General features: G+C 41.6%; 1 protein-coding gene across 3 annotated transcripts in view; it reads right to left on the reverse strand.

Moving 5' to 3' along the window:
* LOC116060611 (MAM domain-containing glycosylphosphatidylinositol anchor protein 1) overlaps positions 1-8691 on the reverse strand; it is a 195929-nt gene extending 187238 nt beyond the window's left edge. For 2 of the 3 annotated variants that reach the window (XM_031314277.2, XM_031314276.2), the window contains exons 1-2: positions 8056-8691; positions 6648-6737 (exon numbers count right to left, since the gene is read on the reverse strand). In XM_031314277.2, coding sequence (XP_031170137.1) covers positions 6648-6714 — 67 coding nt within the window. In that variant the 5' untranslated portion in view covers positions 6715-6737; positions 8056-8691. Of the gene's footprint in view, positions 1-6647; positions 6738-8055 lie in introns of those variants that run through there. The other variant, XM_035999345.1, reaches the window with a different exon arrangement.
* Positions 8692-18391: the final 9700 nt, after the last annotated feature.

Raw genomic sequence — 18391 nt, forward strand, 5'->3', positions numbered from 1 at the left:
TGCCATGGGACCTTTAACACTGCGCAAGAAAGCAAATAAGCATATTTCTCAAAATGTGGAACTATCCCTTTAAATTACAAGTTATACTCTTCACCCCACTGACTCTTTACTGCCTTTGAGAAAAGAAGTAAAATTAACTGTTCTTTACAAAAAGATATCTTATGCGTCATGTCTTATGCATCATGTCTGGTGGAAGGAGCCACTTACGACAAACGTAAGAGGCAGGCAGACAGCTTACACTTCAGTGTTGACACATATATTACACCAGGACTTGCCAGGCTATGCTTTCTAAGGAGATATATTACTATATCAGGGCCCCTGTGTGCCAGGCTGCCCACCTCTACCTGCTTTGTGCACACCTTGAGCTTAGAGTGTAACTGGTGGGAGATATATCAGACCTCCCAAGATGTCTTAGCACTCTTATCCTTTAGCCCCAGGTAGCGAGGCTAGTGTAAACCACAGTCAACATATCACTTTGGCCAGAGGCCTATGGCTCTGCTGCTGACCTGTCGGTTAATAGAATGGTGTGAGGCTTTAATATCCAGTCACCCATACAGACAAATAGGAAACTAGGGAGAGGAGAAGAGAGGAGAGGAGAGGAGAGGAGAGGAGAGGAGAGGAGAGGAGAGGAGAGGAGAGGAGAGGAGAGGATCAAGGCCAAAACAAGTGGCAAAAAAACAGCTGCGTAAGCATCAAAACAAGGAGGCTGCATACTGTATTGTTTATGTGAATGTTCTCAAGGTATGACCTTTTCAATATCAGGGCAGCAAAGTCTACACTGCTACACAAAGGACCTAGTTAATGTGAGAAAACAAATGGGAGCAAGACAAGATAATTAAACCACCAACTAAAGCACCATATGCACTAAAACTTTTAGCAGAAGGGCTGGAATCAGATGGATTGACAGAGATGAGTGGCGACAGACTCAAAAAAAGGAGGGACGAAAAAGAGGGGGATCACTCCCGTCTACTAGCTAAAGAGGTTTACATCAAAATGTAATTTTTTTAATTGTGGTGAATAATGGAGAATCTGACATGTATTACAAACAATAAAGACATCAAAATTCTACAGCTCTCCAACTCTGCCAAACCATTGTCTCATATCTGGTTGGTGCAAAGAATAGTTCTCCTAATCATCTTACACTCTACACCACAATTAGGCTTCCTTAGAACACAAACGGCAAAATATTGACCTGCTTCTCATGTGAGATCTATCTATCTATCTATCTATCTATCTATCTATCTATCTATCTATCTACTATATCTATCTATCTATCTATCTATCTATCTACTGTATATCTATCTACTGTATCTATATATCTATATATCTATCTATCTATCTATCATCTATCTAGCTATCTATCTATCTACTGTATCTATCTATCCATCCATCTATCCATCTATCCATCTATCTATCTATCTATCTATCTATCTATCTATCTATCTATCTATCATTTTCTTTCATTTGGACAGTGGGAAAAACTGTTTAAGCACCACTAACTAAATTCCCAGGACTTTAGGGACCGTTCGGTATTTATGGAATGGACCACCAGAGGAAAGGCGGTCACCCAACTTTTGCATTCATGAAAACTGCAAAATTTCAAAGTGGCTTGTTTGGTGCATATTTTTTTCATGTAGCTCTTAGTCTCGGCCCTCCTTCTACCAAATGGGTCTGACCCATGAGTTTGCAGGGGGGCAGGGGGAGCACTGCCCCCCTGGTGGCTGAAACGGGTAACTGCATTGTTTAAAAAATTAGTGGAATAATTACATCTGGCATGACCAGATATTTTATAAATATCTTAAATAACACAAAACAACTAAATGGTGGTAGGTAATGCATCAGATTTCATATACTGCTTTAATAAAAAAAATATTACCTGGCTGACGATGGGAGCAGCAGGACGCAAAAAAACGAAAATTACTGTTGCACTAGTCTGGACATCTTGCCGTGCCAACCTTGCAATAAAGGTTTCCTAAATGCCATGTATATAAATGTGATGTCAGCTTACTAATTGATTGTGGGTTTTGTGTAGATTTGGACTTGTACACGTTTATTCCACTTTGTTTAAACAACGAAGTGGAGAGGCCTCGTTCAGCTGTTTGGAGCTGGCTGGTGAATGTGACGCTCGTATAGGCTGCTGGATACACCGTGACTCTGTTTGTGGATCTACTGATCGCTGTGGATTACTTTTTTTTTTTTACGTGTCATTGGATTACGGCAAAATACGGATCTTTTTTCTTAACGTGTCTTAATGTTTTATGGTGTGACTGCGCTTCGTTTCTGCGTTTGGAGAGGCATCTCAACAGACTGTAGGTCGAACACTGATTGTTCACTGTTACATTTTAGTTGAATTTAAATGTCGGGGCATTCCACCACAGTCTGTCTGTTGCGTTCCAAGACAGCCGTGCCGCGATTGGATTTCATAAGGGCGAATTGTTAAATTGTTACAATGTAATTTAAAAACTGCTTTAAAAATAAACATATATGTTTTGGAATATAATGTAGGAAGGTCAAGTCTTTTTAGCCTAAAGGTCCCAAAACTCCTCCGGTGGCCCCTTCAATAAATAACTAACAGTCCCTTAATCAAACCTAATACAGAGGGAAAGGTCATCCGTCAATCGCTGAAATTACAGATCATGTCATCTGTGTGTGTGTGTGTGTGTGTGTGTGTGTGTGTGTGTGTGTGTGTGTGTGTGGGGGTGTGTGCGTGCGTGCGTGCGTGTACAGTGATCAGAAATAAAGCTAATAAAGAGGTAAAGAGTAGGAGGAGGATAGTAGGTGTCAGACTGTGGGAGGTAAAAGAGTACCTCCATCTCTAGCTGCAGTCTTCTTTCTATCACTGTCTCCGCTCCCTTCCTCCATTGCCTCAGAACCACCAATAAATTATGGATGCTTATTAGAAAAGGGCAATATTCAGCATCCAAAATAAACACAGCAGCAAGAGACATGAAAGAGACACAAACAAAAAGTGCTGATGTGGGTAGAGGAAGAGTTAATGTCACACAGGAGCCAGTGGCCAGGCCAGTTAAACCTGGAATGATCTATTTCTAGGTCACCGGCTTTCAACCCATGTGCCATGGCAAGCTAATGTACTGCAACGAGTAAAGCCACATTAAGACAATGCTCAAATGTTCATGCTCATCAACTCACACACACACACACACACACACACACACAAACACACACACACACACACACACACACACACACACACAGACAGCAAATAAAAAACTAGCAATGTGTTCCAAGCCCTTCATTCTTCCTTGGGCAACATCTTCAAAGTGATGTTAAATTTGTGTGTAATGTAGGCATATTCAACTTTTTCACTTTCTGCATCTCTTGTAGTGCTTTGTTCCATGGCCGGTGGCAATGCCCCAACTCTCCCACTGCTGCAAGGGCCTTGCTCAATTCTTTAAAAAAAAAACACTGTTAAGCTAAATCATTGATTTAAGTTCATTAAATGTTCTGTTAACAAGCACATGATGAAGCATCGTATTGCAGGCTAATGCAGTTTGGATTTCATCTACAGCACCATCTAATGCTTTTGTGTGACTTTGTCGAGCAATCAATAATTTGGTGTCCCTGTGAACTCTGTTGCCTCACAGAGTGTGATGTGATGCAGCACCACAAAGCTGGAGAGACACTTTTCTGGTACAATTTGTCTGTATCGATGTCATAACTGTTGAGCACTTCAGATGAGGAGACACATTCTGCCAGACTGTGTTGACATTTTCTGAACCTCTCCTAATCCCTAAGTATGTTGAAAGTTGGTGCATGTGAATGCCATCATGCTTGTAATGCCTGGGATTACAGGATATGCAGATTAAATAAACTTGAAAATTGCTGTAAATGTATGCAGGGATGTGTGCTATCAGTGTATGGAGATGGCATATAAAAAGCTTATCCCAAACAAACGGTAGGAAAGAGGACAGGACTAAAAACTGGCTACTTTAAAATGATCTTTATAAATGTGCATACTGTAACAAGGCTTAACGTGAAAGAAACTTTTTCCTTTGAAATAAAGCATTGCGTTTCCTTGGTGCACTTGTCTATGTAATTCCTATTTGACGGACAAGTGTTACACGCTTTTTGACAGCCTATCAAAATTCACAGAAGTACAATCAATACTACACTGCTGCAAGAGAAAAAGTGACTGATCCACAAGTCCCTGCTGAGCCAGCAAACTGTTGCAGTGGCAAGAAAGGTGTGTCTGCCGCGCCAACACGTCCCACTTACACATGCACACTCTCACACACAGACTCACAGGTTTGTGGGCTTACACATATATAGATCGCATCCGTGCATGCATTTGGCACGTAAACTCACATTCACACTCACGAGCACGAACACCTGCACGCAACAGACTCACAGGCATGAGCTGACAAAAACACACACATCCAAACACACCCCAGAGAAGGCTACAGTAAATGAACCTCACAGCCGTCCAAAGCGCTGACATCAATCAGGCATGCTTACACCGCTCGGCTCCCGACGGACAGCGAGTCGCATCTGTCTGCTGGAGCAAGTGCTAAACAATTCCAAAGTGAGGGAAACCATTTTATGCATATCTGCATACACAGCGAGCGAGCGAGCCAGACTCGTTGGCTCTCTTCCCAATCTTCCCTACTCGTGTTCTTGTCTGCAATTGTGCAAATTGGGAAACGATTTGTTCTGTCTGAATGACTCTTTTTAATGATGATGATGTATCGATACATGAAACAGTTGTTGCCCAGGTACGCACAGCTGAGCACCACCACCACACAAGCCACCTGGGAAGCTGGGGCCTGTGAATGCTGGCCAGTATGATTCCCACAAATCTTTGAGACTTTTCGTCCCTCAGCAAAGACTGAAAAACTGCTGTTGCACATAAGACAAATAACCTATTACACTGGGGGGAAAAAAACATCATAAAAAGAAATGATTGCAGCTTCACCACTGGCACTGACTGCATACCTTTCTGCTTCGCATATTTGTGACAGAGCCCATGAGGCATGGTGCACAAATTCTTCATGGCAATCAGTATCACCCTGTAGAGAATCCAAAACTGTTTCCTACAGTTATTAGGAACCAAAAAAAAAAAAATGAGGACAAGAATGCACAAGGGCAGACACAGAGATGTGAGATGCCTAACTCAGAAAAGTCGCGGACATGAGGAGAAAACTGATTGAAAAAAATAAACAGAAACTCCTAGAAAATGATTGCTGGCACTGAAAGTAACTCAGAAGTTCTGGATACCTTTTATTTTGAAACTGATATGTTACGAAATGTCTAATATATTTATGCTGGAAATATTTTTGGAAGGAACATAACAGATCTATGTTAAATCCTGACTTTATCAACAAGCAGGTAAAACAATGATCCCAGATAATGTCACTAAAACTCACACTACATTATTTTTCATTGAAAGGTTTGTCATTTCCTATTAAAAAAAAAACAGATAGTGGGGAAAAAATAAACTTCTCGAGATCCCATCCAGCACTGTCACAGAATGTAGCTACTGTTTTGTCACAAAAACACAACAGATTTTGAAAAAGAACATGCTTCATTGTTTGTTAAGAAAGCTGCATGTGCTTCAACTGGTGGTCAAAACAAAATACATGCAGAGAAAAGATCTCAGAAATGCCTGTAAGTGGTTTTAATTGACACTAATACTGACATGTCACCTGCAGTGTAAAGTAGAGTGGTATAAACCTGATTAGTTAGCAAGGACTTCAACATGGGCCTACGTGCTTCAGCAAATGACAGATTGTCAGCATTTCTCAGTGTGACGGCATGCTGTGGGATTGCTTGTGACAACAGCACTCCATGCGACTAAACAGACCTTGTTTTCAATGGCTGCCACATGTCTTCAAACATCAAAATCAAAGCATCAAAGCTGACGGATCAGTTTGTGTGTTTGCCTTGCCCGAAGGGACGGGAGGATGCATATCTGGCCTGTAGCTGAAGAAACTGAGCCTCTGTAGTACAGCGAGAAAGTCTTAAGAGGGAACAAATCTCCACTTTATCCCCAAAAGCACAGTGTGACTGTCCTGTTTAACCTGACAAAGGCGAGCCACGTCTCAGAGAGCTCTGCCACTCTTATTCCTGTTGAAACCTGTTGTCTGTGCGTGTGTGAGTGCAGTGGGTATGGGGGAAAGTAGGAAGTTAAATAGTGGCCCAACTATTACCTCCATTGAGTAATAACCATAAAGCATAACCAATAATTTAAAGTTTGAGCATACTTTGTGGCATAAAGCACTAACATGTGGGCCTAATGTGGATTTTTGTCATAAAGATTTATATCAGCCTAAAAATGGAATTGGATTGGATTTACAGTAGGTGGGTTCCCCTCCACTACACTGCTGGATGTTTTCCCAGCTGGTTCTTGCGACTTCTAAGAAGCAATATCTCCCTTTCAAGTTAATTTGCTGTCGATCTGCCTGAAGCTATTCTCGCAGTAGTTTAAACGCCACTTACTACACTGCCTCCTATTAGCACGTCGTATTGAAACACGGACAATATGTGGCGCAGAGAACCCCTAATTAAGGTTATGGGCTAATAATTGGACAAATTAACATCGCTGCTGCAATGGAGCTCAGTCAGCCTGCACTAATAAAGTATACAGTGATGTGGTAATAGGAATACATTTGTAAACATCGCATTCTTACCGTAAACTCCTTGGCCCCAGGCAAGAGGATAGACACTAGAAAATAACAAAATCCAGAAAAGCTCCATGTTCAGCTCACTTCCGTCATAACCTAAGAAAGACGGAGAGAGAGAGAGGAAGAGAGAGAGAGAGAGAGAGAGAGAGAGAGAGAGAGAGAGAGAGAGAGAGAGGGAGAGAGAGAGAGAGAGAGAGAGAGAGAGAGAGAGAGAGAGAGAGAGAGAGAGAGAGAGAGAGAGAGAGAGGGAGAGAGAGAGGTTAAAACAGAGGCACAGAGGGGAACGGCCTGCAGATGTATGTGACAAACAAGAGGCGACAGCTGATTGATTGTTATCAAAAAGGAAGAAGAGCTACTTTCAATTGTTTTTTTCGTGTTCAACTATGTCTCCTTCAAGCCCTTAAGCCGTGAAAATAATATCACAGAGCAATTTAGCCACACAGCCTACATCGTTTCATTCCACTTATAGGACGGGTAATTCAATCACAAATCGTGGATTATACCAAGTTTACAAGCAAGGCTGCGTGTGTTAGAAAATTGGAGATTGACAGGATTCTGTTAAACGTGACTAAACTCCATCCTCACTGGTGTGGCGGGGGTGGATGGGGGTCAGGTGTCAGGACAGGAGAAAACTTAGGATCAGACTGCAGTGATTATGAAGGATAGATAGCCTATAAGCTACAACAAGTGGGCTCATGCACGTTCGACCCCAAACACCCACATTGTTTTTGCTTCAGATCTGTATAAGCTAATCACGCATACAATGTTTTTTGCAGCAACGAGAGAGGGTCATAGGTATACTCCTAAAAAAACACCTTTTTTATTTATCCTGGTATTTGTAGCACTGTCTTTAAATCTCATGTCGGTGTTATTTATCTGCACTATCTGTGACTCTTCTGACCGAACATGAGGATTTCCTCCGACGTCTGGCCCTCACATTTGTATAATGGCTCTGAGTCGGTTGCATTGACAGGTTGCATTACACAGCGTGGTCAAAGTTTCAGTATACGATGCATGGGAGTCAACACCCTGCATTAATGTCCGGATCCGCTGAATGAGACTTGCTTATACCAACATGTGGTCTAGTACTAGGATACATGTCAGTATAAGCAAGTCTCATTATTGTCTGCGTAAAAAATAGATTATGTAAATTAAAGAAAGGAGGTTGTAAAGACCCAGAATTTGAATGTCACTGGTGAGGCATATTAACGGTAATTAGAGAAAAGATCAGCTTTGATGGAGAACAGAGAAACATTAAATAGGCTAGCATTCTGCCTGCTTTAACAAATACACATTTCCTTCTTTAAAAAATCCCACAGACATGAAGCAAAGTCAATAGATAAAACATATAACCCTGACAGAAGTAACACAGTCTCCGTGCAGGCATGTAATAGGCTACCTGCCGCGCGTCTACCTTGTCTCCGATGTGCCGTCCTTTGGGTCAGTCTGCCAGCGCTGCGCTCACTCCTCCCGGTTCAGCGAAGAGGATTCCTCCGCTCTCCTATAGACCAACCCGTCTCCGTGTCTCTCCACAGAATGTGTTGAAAAGTTATATATCCTCCTCCAGTGGGCGTCCGGTGTGAGCTTTACAATTCCCGGGGAGTATAATGGAGAGTTTTCTGAGCTCTCTGAGCTCCCAGACCTCTCAAATGATTTCCTTGGTGTGTTAAACTTTTATTTTACGCACGGAGAGAAGCGGGCAGAGGAATCTTACCGCTGCTCGGATCCACAAGAGAGTCCCTCTTCCCAAAGATGAAAAAAAAAAACATAAAACCACTTTCCCTTTGGAAAAACTCAAGCAAGGCTATGTGCAAAAAAATCCTAAACCCGGTCTCCTCTTTTGTGGATTTTTTACTTTTAAAGGCGTGTTTGAAATGGCTTTACTGTGCGTCTCTCTCTCTCTTTCTCTCTCTCTGCCTCTGACCGGTGACAGGCTAGTGAAGCCCTTCTAACACAATCATGCGCTCTGAAAATGAGCTCCCCTCCGCGTTCAATCAGCGCTGTGTCTGTGGACTCCAAGTGATGCTGGCCAAGTGGAATATGTGCGCAGACTGAGAACGACCGCCCCTGTCTGTGAAGGGAGAGAGAGGGATGGTGCGAGGGGAGGGTAGGGAGGACAGAGGCTTCCACATAGATGCGCTCAAGCCTCACAGCTCCACACTGAACAGGTTGTCAAAAGAACAACATTGCTCCCCTCTCTCTTTTCTCCCCTCCCAGTCTCCCATTCACTCTGAAATAGGTTTTCAAACCTTTTGGGTGCCACAGGATGCCTTCAAGGAGCCAGTGGTGGTTTTGGTGTTTTTCTCTGTTGTCGGGTCTTTGGTGGAGGGTGCCACACATCGTAGTTGCCAATTAGAACTGAAAGGCGCTCCTAAAGTTTTTCTGCCTAATGGAGGAGCCCTTAACACCATCACCCCTCCCCGTGGACCAATTATTAATGACAGAAAAAAATAGACTGAACCACCCTTACCCTTACACTCTCTCTCTCTCTCTCTCTCTCTCTCTCTCTCTCTCTCTCTCTCTCTCTCTCTCTCTCTCTCTCACACACACACACACACACACACACACACACACACACACACACACACACACACACATAGGAGTCTACACACACTTACATCAACAACCCCCCCTTCTGTGTTTTTTCGACTCATTGTGCCGGTGGGTTTTTACTTCCACACGTGGCCACGAGGGGGCGGTTTTCAGCTCATCGCCACCATTTGGTTGTGTGTGTGTGTGTGTGTGTGTGTGTGTGTGTGTGTGTGTGTGTGTGTGTGTGTGTGTGTGTGTGCGTGCGTGCGTGCGTGTGTGTGCGTGTGCGTGTGCGTGTGCGTGTGTGTGTGTGTGTGTGTGTGTGTGTGTGTGTGTTATGGGATCTGAAAGCATCCCGTCCAGAGCTGTTGGCTCATCACGAAGTAGTTTAAATATCAAGCAGCCTGCAGACTGGAGCAATCTGTCACCGAAAAAGAAGAATTTTCAATTTCACTGCTTTTTTTAAATTTATGTTTTACAACACAGCCGATATATGTTTCATAAAGATTTTAATATTAACTAAAAATACTTGATTATTATGTGATAATAGCAATGACTTTAGGCCTATTTATTTATTTATTTATGTATTTATTTGTCCCAGTTGGTTAAGAACTAAATGCCTTAACCAGGAAACAGGAACCAAGAACCAAGAACCAAGAAGAGTGGGTGATAAAAAGAAGTGGAAGGTCATTAAATTAGATTCAGGTGCATGTAAGTCTGTAAATGTATAATATGAGACCTTGAAGACAGAGAGATAATACACTGTCCAATTTCTATTTTTCCAACTCATTTATGATGTAACTATTGTTGTCCTTACTCAAATAATTCTGCATAACAAAGAAATAAATCCACATTTTAACCTTGAGGATTCATGTCAGATGAATATCTGTTTGGTAAATACTTTATCTGCTTGAAGTACTGAGAGGGTGGATTCTAATATTTCAGGATAATGTGTCGTAATCAATTTTACTGCATAATCTCAGCACATAAACATAATATCCCACAGACCATTCACCTGTGGAAGAGAGACCATGAGTATAGCCTATTTTAATCTTACAGTACATCATTCTAACTAGTTTTTATTTTTCTGACATTAAATGTAAAAATTGTGTGACCTATGGTTTGTGCCTTGTTAATTTGACGACTAAAGTTTCCGTAAATTCTGCACTACTCAAAATCGCCTCTAGTCTCAGTTTATGTTTGGTCTGATCAGGTAACTGATTCATTTTCTGGAACTTAACTAGTAAGTGCACACACACACACACACACACACACACACACACACACACACACACACACACACACAAAGAGCTTCACAGGTGCAGCTGCCGGTTGTGCGCTTTGCTCAAGAGCATCTCTCTACTCAAGGCAGGGAAGAACATATTCTGTTAAGCTGCCAATATTTAATTGTCTAGGATTAGAACTAGCAACCCTCCTGACACTAATGCAATGGCAATGTTAATTAATGTAATCACCACATGACAGCTTGAAAGACGTTTACTAGAATTAAACTTTTTTTTAAATATTTTCCATTGCCCCAATCCTGTAAACTGGGATTTTTAGAAGCAGCATATGTTAGCATTACCAAAAGAAATGATATAGGTGGATTTGCTCCTCATCCTTGTCATTATAACCCGACCCAATTAGAGTATTTTACCTATTTTGTTATTCAACTAACTCATAATTATGAGCACTGGGAACAAAGTTTTTAGAGGAACAAACTTTTAACGCAGATTGCTCTGTGCCAGTAACATTTGTACACTCCAATCTGAACAGTGAGCAGTAAATATTCAGTGTTTTCATCTGACATTCCTAAACAGAATCAAGACACTCAGTAATTACTTAGCTCTCTCAAGCCAAATGAATTGTTTAGTCAGAGTAAACAAAATCATGGGATCTGGCTCAAGTATCTGTCTCTTTCCTTTCCTTCCTTTTCCTTTGCCCCTCATATTGGGCTACAGCCAGCAGTCTTGGCATGTCTTGCAGGGAGCACATCATTGCTGCTTAAGGCGATGAATCTCAAAAGACAACATGTTGTAAGAACAACCTTGGGTGGCAGCCACACACAAATGCACACACATACACATCCCACTACAAGAAACCATCTTTTTGCAAAGAATTGCAGAAGGCTGCAGAGAGAAGCAATAATTGCAGTGGATGCAGAGAGCCAACAAAGAAGTGAACACAAAAACAAAACTTTCCAACCCAACCTGGAAATTCAAAAGAAGTTTTAAAATGCAACATAGTGTCATGGAACGTGGAAAAAGCATTTTCACGAGAAAATTAATCGGTTTAGTTGCGGAATACCAAAGTTTTAATGCAGAGGTGTACTTTTCCTAAACAAACTGGAGATGCATTAGGTGAGGGCATTTATAGATAACTACCAGCCAATGAAATATAGTATTACTGCCAAAGGTGATAACTCAAGTGTTATTACAGCCTGCAAATTACAGTGTCATTTTGTTATACTGCTGGCTAACAATAAAACACTGACCTGTACTTATTGCTTTATAGATATTATGAAGAAGTCTTTGTGATTGAATTTCTTAAAAATGTACTTTAGCCTCCATTATGAGCTCAGAAATGTACACTGCAAACTGTTTTTAAATATGGAATTATTATTAAACACTATGAGATATTATATTATTGTTTCTGAATAACAAAACAACAGACTCATTCTAGTGGCTTGACATAAACATGTTAACCATTGCTATGAGCCATTCTTTTCTATTTTTCATTATATAGATAAATATAAGAGCTATTTGAACAAAAGTCCTACAATTAACACCTCAAAATAAATAGCATCCCTGTTGGTGTCTCTAAATGTACTGTACCTCCAGCCCAGACTCTTATTTGTGCAGCCCATCTCCTTTACACTGCAGACTGTAATGTGATGTGAGGTGCTTGGTCAAAAAAAAATCTGGTATGCTCAGTAATTGATGTTCCCATCAGTGTAATTCAATCACAGCACAAAGTGCTGTATAGCAGCACCAAGCACTTCCCCACATAGAAACAGTTAAATGGACAGAAAAGATACACTTGAGACTGCTGATAACTTCATTGTCTGTGTGTGTGTGTGTGTGTGTGTGTGTGTGTGTGTGTGTGTGTGTGTGTGTGTGTGTGTGTGTGTGTGTGTGTGTGTGTGTGAGAGGAGACACTGGGAAAAAGAACAGCAATATAACTCTGTTAAACAGAGATGTGATAACAGGATCCTCAACTTGACAACTCAACACGTCAATACACAGACAAGGAAGGATAGTGGCCGATGCAGAGGGCTGAGAGGATTCGGAATCCCTGGGAGAGATTAAAGACCGACATCTGACGATAGAAAAGACAAAGGGTCTCCAATAGCTGACAGTGTTTCATTTTCTAAATACACAGAGCAAAGATTATGCATTGTTATCTTGGTTCTATGAGCACGTGTGGAGCAACTGGAATTGGCTCTAAGGGAAATTTGCACCTATTTTTTCAATGTGGATAATTCCACCAACGCTACCCAGTGCAAGCTGTATAAATGTCTGCAATACCATAACCAAACGTTGTCAAGCCAGCAACGAGTATAGTAGGTTGATAAGGTTAGAAGGTGCTAACTGTGTTTAACTTCCGACTGCACAAGGGACACAAAGACCTGCCAAACAGGGCTGATAGATACATACATAGTATACCACAACCTGCAGGGTCTCAAGGGGGAAAAAGCCCACCATACATGCATGACCAAGAGCAACACCCAGAACAAGTAGCAGCTATTATTGCATCTAGAACGGAGGTGGGACCTCCCAGGATAACACATCAGTTAGACTGACATGAGGGGCAACAGAGAGGGACCATCATTGACCACCGGTCATCATCTCATTTATTATGTTGCTGTGCAGTCACTTAGAGGAAATGGATGCAAGTTTATGGTATAATTACCTTTTTTTCCTGCTGTTATCTTAGCCAACGCATGTGTATATTCCTCATTTTCTGTATTTTGTGTGTAGACTGACAAGTAAACATTGAACCCAGATGTTTAAACACATGTTGTTAAACCCAGTTTTCAATGACAAGCTTTTCTTAACATTTACTGATTATATGATTGATTTATTGTTTTCATCAATATCTGATCACTGTAACTAAAGAATGGTTAAGGGAGGTAGCAACTGACCCCATATCCACACCCTCACTACTACACTGAGCTAAATCAATGGCACATTAGGTCCGTCATTGGCACTGAATGTTGGCATTGAATGCAAATTACTACTGCATAATTGTCCATTGTGAACATAATTTGCAGGAGAGTGGTATCATATTTTGCTCAATTTCCTCTTCCAATACATTATCTTCCTTGAGGGCAATTTGACAAACTGGCAGCCATCTCTCATTGGCAGTATTTAAGATAAACTATTTTGAAGATATAAACTATTTTCTTTCTTTTGACTGAGAGAACAAAACTCCAAAGGGTAGCAAAATACATTATCATAGGAAATTGGACCATTGGCAGATGGCTAATAACCGATAGCTATCAAAAAATATGCTATTTTGCTTTAGTATAATGTCTGTTGTCTGCTGAAGTTATGGTGCATTGTGCAAAACTGATCACCAACAGCAAAAATGCTTTCCCTAGCGTGTGACAGAAATCCTGTAGTCCTTTTAAGCTGATGGATCATTTCCAAAAAACAAAGTAAACAAGGAAAACAGTGATCCTCATCAGTCACAGTGCACAGCCTTATTCCAGAAGGTGTGCATGCACTCTTGTGTTTGTTGTGTAGGACAGACAGACAGAAAGACAGACAGAGGAGGCATAGCTGTCCACGAGTATGTGACACCAGCTGGTCCGTGTCAAACTCTCCACCCACCCAATAAACACACACACACACACACACACACACATCTGCACGCAGACACACACACTTACGTCCGAGAAAGGGTCATTTTTCACTGGGTAATTGGCGGCGAGGCACATTGCCCTTGGGATTCGATAATTCATAACCTCCTCCCATCCAATAACGGATAGCGGGTAGAAATGGGCTGAGACAAGGGGTGGTGTGCACAGAGAGGAGAGGGAGGGTGGTGGATGCATCATTAGAGAGGAGAGGTAATGGCTCTTATTGATTCCGCCCTGCCGGACCCCCTCACCATTTCATGTTTAAAACAACACTGATCCTCATTACCCAGGCAGCCGCCACCACCCTGATAAAGAAGAGAGGAAAGAGACTTGGTGAGACGAGAGGGAAGAGGAAAAAGACCGTGTTAGGGAAAAAGGAGGAAGGAAGAGAAAGGAGAAAACAATCAGGTGAGGGAGCAAAAGGAAGAAAGTGTCTGCACAGCTTGTGTTTTGCTGTCTAAATGCCTCAGTTTGAGTGGTATAAGTAATTACTGTCACCCTTTAATGTGTGTAATGCAGTATTACTTGTTTAAATGTCTCTCCCTTCTTCCCCATTCTCCCCCCACCCCCGCGGTGTGTAATAAGGCTAAAGAATCAACTCAAACACAGACTGCAAGGATCTGTCTAATAATTCTCTGTGCTATTATCTTCTCTTTGCTGCTAACACACAGCTCTCTCTCTCTCTCTCTCTCTCTCTCTCTCTCTCTCTGTGTTTGGCCACAGGCAAACACTATCATTACTGCAACAGTGGTATAAGCCCAGCTCCAATGTGTTTCTCCCCCCCTCACTCTCTCCTTACTCTCTCCTTGACTCCTTCCAAATGCAAGTTTTTATTAGAAGGAGGTAATTTGCCAGCTCAAATTGCTCCAAACTCACAACTGTAGGATCAAATATGTTATTCATTCACAACACTGTATTTGCTTTTGTTCAAGGACTAACTTCTTTGATTTTTTTTTCTTATTAGTCACGTGCATCCAGCTGGTCTATAAATCCAATGATAAGAAGCTTGTTTGGTGGAATGGGGGTCTCTATGCACACAAAGTCTTTGCATTCAGGGATTTATTTATTAATAAGAGAACCACCTAAGTTGAAGTCCTCATCACACAGTTAAAGAGGAAGTAATTTCCTTTCTTTGATATGTATCCTGTTCTTGGCTTCTGGGCCAAGAAATAACATAGATAGCGAGATGCATATGATAACACTATTCCAAAATCCATTTATGCACTTCACAGAACAGCTACAGTATATTTCGAATAGCATGCACAATTTGGCATGGTTGCATTATTGGGATATAGAGTTCAGATTGGCACATTTTAATTCATATTAATTCATATACCAGAACTATCAGAGGCAGTATGCATTTAATAGAATAGGCATTAGGCATTGCATTAGTATATCAAATATTGAGTAAACACTGGATGTCTATTTTGTTGTTTTTTGTTCACAAAGTTGCATATTTTTAAACCAAAAGAGAGGTTATACAAGACTATGTAAACACAGTAACAATGTGAAGCATTAACTCACCTTGTAGCAGCTGCTACACACTCACTCTCTCACTCACACATTGTACACAATTTTATGATTAGAACATACAATTTTGTTTTATTTTAGTATTGTCACGGCACAGATAGAACTCATAAAATGTTTTGTTGTTCAGATCCGCTTGGTGAGAAAAGAGACTAAGTGAAGAGATTGAAAGAGAAATATGTAATATATTTACTGTATTAAATCATAAAATGACCATAATATGTCATCAGATATTAAGGAAACATGCTAAGTAGAAATACTTTCTTCTCTGAAAACAATGCTAAAGCCAATATGTTTAAATTTCTATTCCAAAACGTCTGTTTTTGTTTTGGCCTGTGTGTTGTTGTCCACTGCTCATTTTAACACCCCGGTCCGGTTGCCAGATATTAAACACAAACACCATGCTGCAGCCATGGAAGCAGCAACCAAAGGAACTGGATCAACAGAGATAGATCTCAATTGACCTAAAAAAAAACCTTGGCATCTTTCTAAACAGTTGCATGACCAGAGACGTGGTAAAACAATGGTAAATATTGGAGATGCTTTCGAAAGATAGAGACAGCTTAGAGCCAAAAAGGACTTTAAAGGTCCTATGACATGCTGCTTTTTGGATGCTTTTATATAGGCCTTAGTGGTCCCCTAATACTGTATCTGAAGTCTCTTTCCCGAAATTCAGCCTTGGAGCAGAATTACAGCCACTAGAGCCAGTCCCACCATGAGCTTTACTTGGGACGTGCCATTTCTGTGTCTGTAGCTTTAAATGCTATTGAGGAGGAGAGAGGGGGGGCAAGGTGGAGGGTGGGGGTGTGGCCTTGACCAACTGCCACTTTGCTTGTTTGCAAGCCATGATGTCTCTCTCTTTCTCATGGGTGGGCCAAGTTCTCTGGGCGGGCAAAGCAGAGAAAGGGGAGGTAACCTTGCTCCTTATGACCTTATAAGGGACCGTTCGGTATTTATGGAATGGACCACCGGAGGAAAATAGGGGAGGGTCATGTCTTTTTATATTTTGCTGAGGGGAGGGTCATCCAACATTTTTTAGTCTGGGTGGGGGGGTCACCCAACTTTTTTATTCATGAAAAGAGCAACATTTCAAAGTGGCTTGTTTGGTGCATATTTATCCATGTAGCTCTCAGTCTCGGCCCCCTAGCAGATGGTCTGACCCCATACACAGAGTTTGCTGGGGGGGACCCCCTGGTGGCTCAAACAGGTAATTGCATTGTTTAAAAAAATAGTAGAATAATTACATCTGGCCTGACCAGATATTAAATAAATATCTTAAATAACACAAAACAACTAAATGGTGGTAGGTAATACATCTGATTTCATATACTGCTTTAGTAAAAAAAATATTACCTGGCTGACGATGGGAGCAGCAGGACGCAAAAAACGAAAGAACAGTCCCTAAGGAGCAGATTCCAGATCGGCCCATCTGAGCTTTCATTTTCTCAAAGGCAGAGCAGGATACCCAGGGCTCGGTTTACACCTATCGCCATTTCTAGCCACTGGGCAGAAATGGACATAGGCAGGCTAGGGGAACTCATATTAATGTTAAAAAACCTCAGAAAGTGACATTTTCATGCCATGGGACCTTTAATATGGATGCAAAGTTGGCAAAGACAGGCCACGCCTGTTTACTTTCTCGGCAACAACCACAGTGACAGACATATGACAGAAACCGCAAGTTTGCCTTCCCTTATAACGGAAACATGCAATTTAACTTTGGCAAAAACGTTTTCTACAGATTGCTCTGCAATGTATGTTACATTATAGAATATGCATGTGGCTACCAGCTTCACGGTTATGAAATGTTGGGACAGTAAGATGATTCCCACTTTGTTACAAACTGGCATGCGATCATAATGTATAATGTACAGCGTATAGACAAGCTGCTTTTAGTAAAGTATTTTGTAGATACAATGCAACAACAAATATTTTTATTCATCTAAACATAAACTTTTATCCTCACTCGTGAACAAGTTCTCGGGAAACTCCTTTACTTGTGGCAACAGTTCATTCCCAACCCATCTAATGGCAGATAAAAAAGAGTAAATTGAAGCTATCCAATCAGATCGTCTTTGCAGAAGAGGAGTAGGGCAACCTATGAGTGCAACATTGTTGAGTGCAGAATGGCGGATCTCCACAAGGCCCTCACACATTTCTGTTTAAAAGATATCAGTAGAGAAACAATGTCAGCTTCAGCTCCTCAAATTGCTTTTCTGCTTTTTCTCCCCACACTGACAGCAGAGAAGTCTGGGCTACCAAAACAGTCAGTCGTCTCCCTGCCCATGCCCTCACCCAAGCCTTCTCTCTGATGCCCTCTTACTCTGCCATGTTCCCTGACAACAAACAAGCAGTCGACACTCTCCACTCTCTTTCAATTACGGGTCCTTTCTGCCGCTCCCCATACAGGCCTATTAGCAGGGCAGAGGAGGAGGAGAAAAGGCAATACATTGGAGAGGTTGACCCCTCAGGGAATAATCCTGGTTCTGTTTCATGTTGAGGGTCAGCTCTTTGCGTCCTGCATAGTAACGAGCAGAGCATGAGTAAGAAATAGAAGAGAGACTGATTATTCTGATTAGCTCTGCATTCTTCCATCTATAACCCAGTGCAACGGTGCCATCCACACAAAGCCTGACCAGCCAGCCAGCAGATTCTGAGATAAGCTAGCTAAAGGGCAGAGTGTCCACAAAGCAGAATGCACACAGAAAATCATCAGCAGACAGATATGCCGGTCCTTGTCTTTTGACCCCACAGATTAACCACTAGCTGTATCATCTCAGTTCACAGCCTGAAAAGCCATCATTCCCCCAAAGCAGCACAACTGCTT

The sequence above is a fragment of the Sander lucioperca genome, chromosome 3 (genome assembly GCF_008315115.2).
Source record: "Sander lucioperca isolate FBNREF2018 chromosome 3, SLUC_FBN_1.2, whole genome shotgun sequence".
Taxonomy (NCBI): domain Eukaryota; kingdom Metazoa; phylum Chordata; class Actinopteri; order Perciformes; family Percidae; genus Sander; species Sander lucioperca.